This window comes from Bos grunniens, chromosome 16 (genome assembly GCF_055505025.1).
Source record: "Bos grunniens cultivar Pamir isolate PY7600 chromosome 16, Bosgru_T2T1.0, whole genome shotgun sequence".
In the NCBI taxonomy this organism is placed as follows: Eukaryota; Metazoa; Chordata; class Mammalia; order Artiodactyla; family Bovidae; genus Bos; species Bos grunniens.
In genome coordinates this window covers 18812672-18824813 of record NC_141180.1, presented here as the reverse complement: position 1 = coordinate 18824813, position 12142 = coordinate 18812672, and the positions used below count along the sequence as shown (strand labels likewise).

The 12142-nt window shown below is 46.9% G+C and overlaps 1 protein-coding gene across 1 annotated transcript; it reads left to right on the top strand.

Moving 5' to 3' along the window:
- Positions 1-7986: 7986 nt before the first annotated feature.
- IER5 (immediate early response 5) lies at positions 7987-11045 on the top strand. Its single transcript, XM_086343511.1, has one exon. It carries the CDS (start codon positions 9097-9099, stop codon positions 10072-10074), a length of 978 nt encoding a protein of 325 aa, XP_086199637.1. The 5' UTR covers positions 7987-9096; the 3' UTR covers positions 10075-11045.
- Positions 11046-12142: the final 1097 nt, after the last annotated feature.

The window sequence follows — 12142 nt, the reverse complement described above, 5'->3', positions numbered from 1 at the left end:
AAAAAAGAAAAAAACAGATATCATAAGATAACAAGTGGTTATTGTGGTTTTAAGTAACAAATGAATGTTGGGTTATGAGAGAGTACGCGTGCCCAAGTGAGCACACTGCAAACACCAGCGGGCATGGAAGGCTCCCTGGAGGAGGTGATGGTGCAGCATTTGGGCAAGAGAGAGTGCATTCTGTTGAGGAAGTAGGAGATGAGATATATACCTTTGATCAGACCTGTCCAGCTGAGGAAGAGGAGGGTCATTTATATTGCTCAGGTTAAGAGAAGGGTTGGAAAGATTTGCCTTGATTCATGCTGCTGCTGCTGCTGCTAAGTCGCTGCAGTCGTGTCCGACTCTGTGCGACCCCACAGACGGCAGCCCCCTGTCCCTGGGATTCTCCTGGCAAGAACACTGGAGTGGGTTGCCATTTCCTTCTCCGATGCATGAAAGTGAAAAGTGAACGGGAAGTCACTCAGTCGTGTCCAACTCTTCTCGACCCCATGGACTGCAGCCTACCAGGCTCCTCTGCCCATGGGATTTTCCAGGCAAGAGTACTGGAGTGGGGTGCCATTGCCTTCTCCGGCCTAGATTCATAGAATCATAGAATTCTAAACCTGAAATGATCCTAAAAGAATCAGCTAGGCCACCGGTTCTCAAACATGGCTGCACACTGAGCTTTAAAAAAATCCACTGCCTGGGTCTCACTCTAGACATTCTGATTTGAGTCATCTGGGGTGAGGGCTGGAAGACTCCAGATTTAAAGCCTCCCCAGGTAATTCTAATATGCAGCCATCATTTGAGGACCACTGATTTTAGTCCAACTGTCCAATTTTATAAGACAAGGGCCACCTGCAAATCTGCCCATGCACAGCTGGTAAGAAGCCAGGCTCTGTCCCCTGTTCCACTCCAGGCTATTTGTCTCTAACAGTGTATTGTGTAGTGCTCTGGGGACCAGGCCAGAGGGTTGGATTTTTGCCATAAAGGTCATGGGGAACCACTGAAGGTTTTTGTGCAGGAAAGTGGCACATTAAAAACAAATGGTCCTGCAATTCCAGGTGGACTTCAGAATTGAAAAGAATCAATACACCCTACAAACACACAAAAATGAGGCTGTCCAAGTGAGTACATTTTCTCTCTGAAATTTAAGTGTGCATGGTTGTATTTTGAATTTTAAAATAATATTGTGATAATTTATGTATTACCATATTCAGATAAGGAGAACTGGGCTTCACTAACTTTGTGGCTACTTCTCAGTTCTAGAAAGAACTTTCTTCTGGCCAGTCAGCTCGGTTGTTTTTATATTTTTCTTTGATTTTTCTCCTCACCTCTACAACCATCTAAGTGTTTCATGTTTCATTTCCTTTTCATTTTATCTTTCCTCTGCTCTCCCCCTTCACCAATCAAGGACATTTGTTAATTGCTCACAATATGCTCATGCATATTTATATGTCCACACCTCCCAATCCCTTTATTATCCATAGGGCAGTGTTGTCCAATAGAAATATAGTTTAAGCCACAGATGTAAAAACAAACAGGTTAAGTTAATTTTAATAATTTTATTTAACCCAAGATATTCAAAATTTTATCATTTCAACATGTTACCATTCTCTTTTCGATACTCTTTGAAATCGGCTATGTGTTTTACAATTATAGCATCGATTTGGATGCTAAATGTTCAAATTTCGAAAATACGACACAGGGACTTCCCTGGTGGTCCAGTGGTTAAGACTTTGCCGTCCAGTGCAGGGGACCTGGGTTCAATCCCTGGTCAGGGAACTAGAGCCCATGTGCCACAACTAAGAGTTTGCCTGCTGCAACTAAAAATCTCGAATGCTGCAACAAAGATCCCACATGCCACAACTAAGACCCTGGGCAGCCAAATATAATAAATAATTAAAAGAAAAATATTGTAACAAATTCAATTAAGACTTTAAAAATGGTTCACATCCAAAAAATCTAGCAAATAAAAGAAAATACGACACAGTCGGGACTTCCTTGGTGGTCCAGTGGCTAAGACTCTGTGCTCCCAACACAGGGGGCCTGGGTTCCACCCCTGGTTGGGAAACTAGATCTCACATGCGTGCCACAGTGAAAATACTGTGAGTTGCAGCAAGTAAGGCCCAGGGCAGCCTAAATAAATATTTTTTAAAATGGCAAAATCAAGTTGGGTTTCAGGAAAAGGATTTTATCCTATTTCATTTTTTAGATGCTAATGAAATAAAATTCAAAATTCAGTTCCTCAGTGGCACTAGCCACATTGGCCTAGGGGCTACAGGATTGAACAGCGCAGGACTAGGGTTTTCTACAGTGGTGTTTTCCCATTCTGTGACTTGAGAGGGTACCACGGTCATTTGAATGAGTTTGAATGCTGTACTTACTGAGGGAATTTGTTTTTCTTTGGAGTATTAAAGGAGACAAGGTATGACAAAGGTGATCATAAGAACAACCTAAGTTTCTCTGAACTAACATACAAAATTTAGGACAAGATGGGGGCTGGGGCTGTAACAGTTTCAGAAAGGGAACTTTGAGGAGGAAAAAGAAGACTGTCAGGTTTTGATGTCCACCCCTAGTCGAATGCTATTTGAAGATAAAGAAATTTTATAGTTGTCAAGGTGCCAAGAAGGAAAAAAAAAAAAGATGTAAAATATGCCAGGATAGTGAGAGAAAGTTGAAATGAGGATTGCCTGTTTCAGAAGAGCAAGGGCAGTATTATTTACATAAAAGTGCTTATAGTATGCTTTTGCAGAGTTTTCCTCCTAAAGAACGGGGATGTCACACAAATGATTACTCATTTACATAAAGCAACTTTCACTCCTCTCAAATTCCAAATTTCAAACATTGAAAGGTAGGTACAGTGCAGATAATTTGTATTTCACTTGCCCACTTCTTAACCATGGTTACTTATCACAGAGCTATTGTATGCATGGGGCTTCCCTGGTGGCTCAGTGCTAAAGAATTCACCTGCCAATGCAGGAGAAATGAGTTCTATCCCTTGGTTAGGAAGATCCCCTGGAAAAGGAAATGGCAACCCACTCCAGTATTCCTGCCTGGGAAATCCCATAGACACAGGGGCCTGCAGGGTACAGTCTGTGGGATTGCAAGAGAGTCAGACATGTCGTAGCTACTACATAACAACATTGTATCCATGATCCCTAGCGGGTTTGCATTGTTCTTATATTGACTAGACCCCATTTAAGGCAATATTAGCTCTGTCATCATCTGATAATAATGCCTAGTCATGCAAACCAGAAATAAAGTCAGTAGAAGTAGGCAGACAGGCCTTGTGTTAAAACGAATCCTCAGATCAGAGCTTAGACAGTACTTGAGTGGGGATAGCTGTGACTACACTCAGTGTACTAAGCTGCTTGTGCCCAATGGATAAATGGGGTGGAAGGGCAAGACAGACTTCATGGACATCCTCTGGCCACTTCTAAAGCAGTTGCTTGCTCTGTCCTTCTGATACCCCCAGTCTCATCATGCTACCAATTACTCTTTTTAACTGAGAAAATCCTGAAGATGACAGCAAATTCTAACTGCTTTCTAAAGCTTAGAAGAATACATTCTATACTTTCCCACTTTTTTGGCAGGTGAAGATGAAGCTTGCTGATCCTGAGAGCTCAGGTCCTCTGGATATGAGTTCTCAAGGTTCTGTTTTACTGTCTCAAGATTGAGGAACTCCTGACAATAACAACGATCATGCTCAATTTGAAGTCAGTAGACATTTATTGCGGAGAAGCTAATGGCACCCCACTCCAGTACTCTTGCCTGGAAAATCCCATGGATGGAGGAGCCTGGTAGGCTGCAGTCCATGGGGTCGCTAAGAGTAGGATACGACTGAGCGACTTCACTTTCACTTTTCACTTTGATGCATTGGAGAAGGAAATGGCAACCCACTCCAGTGTTCTTGCCTGGAGAATCCCAGGGATGGGGGAGCCTGGTGGGCTGCCGTCTGTGGGGTCGCACAGAGTCGGACATGACTGCAGCGACTTAGCAGCAGCAGCAGCAGACATTTATTGAGCACCTACTAGTTGGTATAATAAAAAAAGCATTCAAAATTCAACAAGTGCTAACAGTATACCTACTATGTGCTTAGTACTGAGCTAGGCACTAGTATAATAATGACAATTATGAGAAATAAATACTTGTGTGGTACTCAGAACTGTATTAAACACTGTAGGTATGCTTATAATTCCCATTGTATACAATAGGTGGCTGAGGCACAGAAAGATGAAATAACTTGCCCATTACAAAACATGATTTACTTATTTCACCTAGATGTGAAATAACTTTCCTAAAGGCAACAGCAAGAAGTGAAACAAGGGTAATCTAGCCCCTGAGCCCCAAACTCACCAGCCTTTAGAATTAAACAGATTCAGAGCTGAAGTGCACTCTCTTCCATCTACAGCTGTATGACTTCTGGAAAATCACTTAACTTTTTAGAGTCTTAGTTTCCTCACCTGTAAATGGAGATAAAGACATCTACTTTCAGAACTTTGTAAGGATGACGTATAATGCCTCTACAGTGGCGAGCTCAGGGCCTGGCCAACAATATCATTATTCAGTTCAGTTCAGTCATTCAGTCGTGTCCGACTCTTTGCGACCCCATGAACCGCAGTACACCAGGTCTCCCTGTCCATCACCAGCTCCCGGAGTTCACCCAAACCCATGTCCATTGAGTCGGTGATGCCATCCAACCATCTCATCCTCTGTCGTCCCCTTCTCCTCCTGCCCTCAATCTTTCCAAGCATCAGAGTCTTTTCAAATGAGTCAGCTCTTTGCATCAGGTGGCCAAAGTATTGGAGTTTCAACTTCAGCATCAGTCCTTCCAATGAATATTCAGGACTGATTTCCTTTAGGATGGACTGGTTGGGTCTCCTTGGAGTCCAAGGGACTCTCAAGAGTCTTCTCCAACACCACAGTTCAAAAGCATCAAGTCTTCGGTGCTCAGCTTTCTTTATAGTCCAGCTCTCACATCCATACATGACCACAGGAAAAACCATAGCCTTGACCTTTGTTGACAAAGTAATGTCTCTGCTTTTCAATATGCTGTCTAGGTTGGTCATAACTTTCCTTCCAAGGAGTAAGCATCTTTTCATTTCATGGCTACAATCACCATCTGCAGTGATTTTGGAGCCCAGAAAAATAAAGTCAGCCACTGTTTCCACTGTTTCCCCATCTATTTCCCATGAAGTGATGGGACCGGATGCCATGATCTTCGTTTTCTGAATGTTGAGCTTTAAGCCAACTTTTTCACTCTCCTCTTTCACCTTCATCAAGAGGCTTTTTAGTTCCTCTTCACTTTCTGCCATAAGGGTGGTGTCATCTGCATATCTGAGGTTATTGATATTTCTCCCGGCAATCTTGATTCCAGCTTGTGCTTCCTCCAGCCCAGCGTTTCTCATGATGTACTCTGCATATAAGTTAAATAAGCAGGGTGACAATAAACAGCCTTGACGTACTCCTTTTCCTATTTGGAACCAGTCTTGTTGTTCCATGTCCAGTTCTAACTGTTGCTTCCTGACCTGCATATAGGCTTCTCAAGAGGCAGGTCAGGTGGTCTGGTATTCCCATCTCTTTCAGAATTTTCCACAGTTTATTGTGATCCACACAGTCAAAGGCTTTGGCATAGTCCATAAAGCAGAAATAGATGTTTTTCTGGAACTCTCTTGCTTTTTCCATGATCCAGCGGATGTTGGCAATTTGATCTCTGGTTCCTCTGCCTTTTCTAAAACCAGCTTGAACATCAGGAAGTTCACGGTTCACATATTGCTGAAGCATGGCTTGGAGAATTTTGAGCATTACTTTACTAGCATGTGAGATGAGTGCAATTGTGCAGTAGTTTGAGCATTCTTTGGCATTGCCTTTCTTTGGGATTGGAATGAAAACTGACCTTTTCCAGTTCTGTGGCCACTGCTGAGTTTTCCAAATATGCTGGCATATTGAGTGCAGCACTTTGACAGCATCACCTTTCAGGATTTGGAATAGCTCCACTGGAATTCATCACCTCCACTACCTTTGTTTGTAGTGGAATTCATTAATCCAAGTGTGTATGCACTTGGTGGGCTTCCCTGGTAGATCACTTGGTAAAGAAACTGCCTGCAGTGCAGGAGACCTGGGTTCAATCCCTGGGTCAGGAAGATCCCCTGGAGAAGGAAATGGCAACCCACTCCAGTATTCTTGCCTGGAGAACCCCATGGACAGAGCAGCCTGGTGGGCTACATACAGCCCATGGGGTCTCAAGAGCCAGACACGACTTAGTGATTAAAGCACCATGCACTTGGTATGGCCACCTCAGATGTCATAACCTTGAAATGCTGCCATACCAGTTGGCAGAAACTCTTGAGTGCCCCTCTTTCAGGACACACAGCCCCTCCTGCAGGTGCCTGCCCAAAACCCCTGCACTGGAAGGGCCTCCAGGACCAGATGGTCAGTGCCTGTGTCCTACAGTTGTAAAATATTTTCAGTATCTCCTGGTAACAAACATGAGATGGGCTCTTGCCTATGGTCAGAGGGCAGTTGGGGAGCAGCCCTAGGCATGATGGGAAGAAGTACCAGGGACAGTGATGAAGCTGTATGGAGGATGGGGGGACTCCCCGCTCAGGTGGGTCAGGAAGGCTTGGTGTGTCAGGGACCAGTGTGGGTCGGGGAGAGCATCCAGATCATCACTAAAGTTCCTTTTGTCTCTTGCCTTTTTCATTCTTACTACCTCCACCTGGTTCAACCTTTACTACTCTTTGCCTAAAGTCCCCCTAGATCTTCATAATTAAGTGGTCCCCTTTATAATTGAGTGGCAATTAAGGGTGCTGACCGTTCTAGAATCCGTTCTGTGGTTCCCTTAGTAAACAGTCTTTGTTAGATTCCTCATCTTCTCATAGGTATCCACAACCCTCTATCATGTAACCCCGGCCTCTATTTCCAGTCTTTCCACTTACTATAGGTGCCTGGGACCCCTGCCAAATGAAGTGTTCCTGACAATGGACTCAGTGGCCCCTGCTGCTTGGAACTTGTGGACCCTACCTCTGGGATTTTCAACACCCTCCTCAAATACAAATTCTTTGTTCCATCTAGGATCCTTCCTTTCCTTGTCTTTTTCCACCCCAGGTCATGTAAGGTGTGATGCTCTAAACTTCCATTGCTAGCATGTGATACCTTGTTTTCTCTTCACAACAGCTCTAGGAGGTAGGCACTATTACTATGATCTCTATTTTAAGACAAAAAAGACAAAGGCACAGAGAAGTGAATTAATTTTCCAAAGGTCACACAGCAGGCAAAAAGTAGAGCTGGGATCGCAACTCAGGAAGCTTATCTTCAGAGCCTGTGTTCTTAGTGTTTTATAGTGATGACTAGCTCTCAAAGAAAGAGAAAATAGAAGAAAAAAATTGCTCATTATTACATGAAACACACGGCTTGCTTTTGCAATTATTTGTGTTGTCCTTTTATCTCCTTCTTTAGGTGAGCTGAAAATTTCTAGAGAAGAGGAACTCTGGGTCTTATGGACTAGTGTCTGTAATCATCATTAAGTTGTGAGGATAGATAATTACTGAGCTATCACATCCTGATTATGAATTAGCTTAATCAAACCTGCCTTTCACTAGTACTTTTCCCAACTAAATACATTACTTGGCCAAATCCTGATGCAAGATCAGGCTAGCGTTCCACATGGACTTCAGGAAAACTGTGCTTAGTTTGGTGACTCAGATTGTGGATGAGAGTTGTCATTCATGGGAAGATATGCAGATGCGTATGTGATTTCTCCTTTTTAGACTTGGAGAAATTGAAGCATCCTGAGGTTATTTACCCAGCATCAGGCAGGTCTGTGGTGGAGCTTAGCTGGGACTAACTCAAATTTACTCTCAGGAACCCAGTCTAGGACCCTGGACAACCCTCTGGTGTAAGGATCAGTAAATAGACTAAGCCATCGACTGACCAGAAAATTCTGGAACACTCTTCCCCTAAATTTTTTCCTTGACACAAAATAAAATTATGACATCATGATGGGAATACAGGACTTCTCTATTTGTACTTTTAAAACATGTTAGATTTTTTTTCCCCCAAGGGTGGATTGGTCAGTCCTAGTGTTGAAGAAAAATCGTTGTCAAGAACGTGAACCACCGTTCACTGTAACTGATGTTACAACTGTATTGGTTCTAGAAACTAGAGAACAAAATGATAAATACTAGCTTAAATAGAAAACCAAAAACTTTGTAGGTAGACACAAAACCTTCCTGAGTAGACAAAAACTTTGGAACTTTTAGAACCCCCGTTTTCTTTCTTCGGTGTTAAAATTGACAGGTACTAGAGTGTATGTGACTTTAGGAGGCAAGGGACTTATCCAAGATTAATATCTGCTAAATATCTTGTAGCAAAAGTATGTTATCTAGGCGAATCCTGTGCCGCGTTTTGCCTTCGTCTCCATTTCTGTTAGGTTGCGCGGAGCTTACAGGTGTATGTCGCCTTGGAAACGGAGGTGCGGGGTGGGAATGGGAGGAGAGCTGATCCAGGAAGGATCGAGGCTTTATTGCCGAACAAAGTCCACCACGATACTCAGATGAAAGTTCGAATGGTTTAGTTCGCTCTGGTTCCGGGAAGCAGCGCACAGGCCAGCACCTTTAAGGCCAAACAACACCGTGGCTGTCCCGCTCTCCGCATCACCGGCGCTCACAGCACTGTCTGGGGTAACCGCCTGCAGGCGGTCGCGCGCGTCTCCCCCTTTAAGAACCTTCTCCGCGGGACTAACGTTCGAATAGCCCTGGCGCCCCTCCTCGGTCTCTGATTGGCCGCTCGAGGCGCACGAGGGCGCGCCGATGGCCCTGGAACGGTTGGCGGCCTCTCGCGATTGGCTGTCGAGAGGCCTTTATAAGGGGCCGGGCGGCCAGCTTGCCTTCAGTTAGCGACCGGACGGGAAACTGGCTGTGTTACTGTAGTGGGGAGGGCGTGGAGGCTAGTGAGCGCGTCGTCAGAGCCTTTTCTCTTCAAGAGTCTTCACAGACCGAGGGTCCACCCCCCGTGGCGGACTTGTTGGTACTTCTTGTTCCCGTCTCAGCTTCGGAACGTGGGCCGGGGCTCACCCCCTCACCTCCGCGCCAGCCCTGGGAAGGAGGAGGCAGGATGGAGTTCAAACTGGAGGCTCACCGCATCGTCAGCATCTCCCTGGGCAAGATCTACAACTCGCGGGTCCAGCGCGGCGGCATCAAGCTGCACAAGAACCTCCTGGTCTCGCTGGTGCTCCGCAGCGCCCGCCAGGTCTACCTGAGCGACCCGTGCCCCGGTCTCTACCTGGCCGGTCACCCGGGGGCCCCGGCGCCGCCGCAGCAGCCCGAGGAGTCGGCGGCCGGGCCACCCGCGGGCTGGGGGGAGCCACCTCCGCCGGCCGGCCGTGCCGCCTGGCCGGAGCCCGAGCCTCAGCCGGAGCGCCCTGCCGTCCCAGAAGTGCCAAGGGCGGGTGACGCGCAGCCCGCGGCCACGGTGACGGCCGCCGGGGACACTCTTCAGGGCGGAGAGGCGGAGGCGCCGGAAGCTGCCTGGCGCCGCGTGGAGGGACCGCGAGAGACGGCGATCGGAGGAGCCGGGGGTCCCGCCGAAGTCTCGGGGGTCTTCCCCCAGGGGCCCAAGGCAGCGCGCGGCCCCTGCGGCTGCCCCCCGGGGGACGAGGACAGGCTGAGCGCGGCCCCTCGCGTGGACGGCTGCCGCGCGCCGCGCCCCGCCGCGGCTGAGCCCCCCGCGTCACCCCCTGTCTGTGCCAGAAAGCGCGGCGCGGCGGGGGTGGGCTGCGGCCCCGCGGACTGCCCGGCGCCCGGCTCGACCCCGCTCAAGAAACCCCGCCGGAACTCAGAGGAGCAGCCGGGCGGGGCGGCGGCGGCCGCGGAGGAGGAGGAGGAGGAGATGGAGACCGGTAACGTGGCTAACCTCATTAGCATCTTCGGTTCCAGCTTCTCGGGACTCTTACGGAAAAGCCCCGGGGGCGGCCGGGAGGAAGCGGAGGGAGAGGAGAGCGGTCCGGAAGCCGCCGAGCCCGGGCAGATCTGCTGCGATAAGCCGGTGCTGAGAGACATTAACCCTTGGAGCACTGCCATCGTGGCCTTCTGAGCCCCCGCGGACCCCGTGCGGAGAGGAAGTTGAGCAGCTGGCGTCCCGACGTGAGGGCTGGGCCTCTCCCGGCGGCGAGGACGCCCCCGAGGCCGTCGGCGCCGAGCGCGAGCGGGTGCCGCCGGGCGGCACAGACTGCCCTTGGGCTTGGCGGCCGCCTGGGCCGAGCCTCTCGGGTCTCCTCTGGAGACTTCGGAGTGGGAGACTTATTGGAAGAGGACGGCGATCGTGGACTTTAGTGTCTGTGTCTGTGTATGTCAGTTTGTCTCGTTGAATTAAGGCTATTTTGCCCCTCTGGAGAGCGTCACCCCTTCCCCGCGGTTTAGGAGATTGGGGCAGACAGGGACTTTCCTCTGCCGGCAGCGCCGAGAAGGAAGCGGCGAAAAAGGCCGGGGCCGGGGAGTTCCCCGTTCGCTCTCGGGGGAGGAAGGGACTTTACACACACCTCTTACATGAAAGCTAGAACTGCACCGAGGCCAGGAGCGGCGTTTCCTCCCAGGATTTCCTCGGACTAGAGGGATTTAGTCTGGAGTAGAGACTTGTATTATTTCTCTCCTTCCCCACCTTTCTCTGTCACTGAAGAAACGTTTATACCCTGTGATTACTCGGGGAAAGGGAGTGTTAGCGGCCCTTGTCTTCCTCACGGAGGGAAAAAAAAACTTGATGAACTTCACAGAAGAGTTCAAGCTTGGAAATAATGGAGTTTATAGAGAAAAGATTTATTTTTTAAAAGCTCTAGATCAGAACTACTACACAGTGCTTTTAAAAAGTGTTTAAGGAAACAAAGTTTACAGACAGAAGCCCTAAGTGGAAAGGTCCTATGGTTTTGTAGATAGTGACTCCAGTCTTTGTTGTATAAAGGTTGGGGGAACTGACAAGGTTTTTGTACAGTATTTTCTCCTTCGTTGTATTGACTTTTGTATAAAAATGTAACTTTACGTGTCTAACACGTATTAAATATTTTGAAGCAACTTCACTGCCTCCTTGTGTGTAAATCGCCTGTCCGGGTTGTGAGGGAAGTGGGAGGAGGGCACCTATGGTCCTCCTGGAAAATTGAAGATGTGGTTCTTAATAACAGTTGTGCAGACTGGGGACATTGTTTGCTGACTTCATTAATTATGGAGAGAGGCACATTTAAGCTTTCTCCCTCACATCAGAAGACTGCTGTTAGGTACTAATATCAGTGGTCTGCCAGTTTCTTGAAACCTGCCACTAAAACTCCCTTTTCTAAAGTCAATTTAGGCAATTTGATTTTTAGCCCAATCTGACAATGTCCAATATTAAATAGCCTAAGTGCCAACTTCTGAGGCCCTTCCCATCCACAAAAGTGTTTTTCACTAAAACTTTTAGTTTCCTGTTATTAATAAAACCTGAGGGAAACTGCTGAGACTGACATGGCCAGCTGGTCAGGTCTACACCTCTGCATTCCAGTGGATGTCAGGATGGAAATTTCAGTGCTTTAAAAATTTTTTTTTAAATTATGTCTGTAGAAAGTAAATGCATCAGTGAAAGGAAATAGCTTGTGTCAAACTAGATAAGGTTGGAGGCCAAGGAGGGCTAGATGAATTAGCAAAGCCTGATTTGTTTGTTTTTGTCACCCAAATGGTGACATCAGTGTTTTGGCTGTGGGTCATGGTAAATAAATACTTTGACAGCCAAGTCAATGTATTGATACATTTTTGGGGGGTCTAAGGCAGAATGTTCAGTATTTGAAGGGTAGTCAGTAATCTCTCAGAAGCAAATCAGAGAATGGTGTCTTAAAATATGGTTGCTAGTACTTTAAAAGATGGAACTGGTCTAAAATAGCTTATGAATAAACTGGGTGTTTATGAGGTGGGAAAAATTGAGGAAAGGAGACAAACCTCTAAGAAGGGATTATTGCCTTTGAGCAGAAGCATAAGGGAGTGCTTTGCTCCCTAAAGTCCTGACAGTGTAAACTTCTGTCAGGCCAGTAGGCCCCATGTTTTGGTATTTTTGCAAATCTATCTGTGACTGGTTAAGTCAAAGGAATTTTCTACTTTATGCTCCATCACCATAAATAATATATTCATAAAATTAAACATTCTCT

What these genes read in the sequence shown, in the direction of transcription:
- IER5 (XM_086343511.1), top strand. Translation starts at nt 9,097, where the DNA reads ATGGAGTTCAAACTGGAGGCTCACCGCATCGTCAGCATCTCCCTGGGC.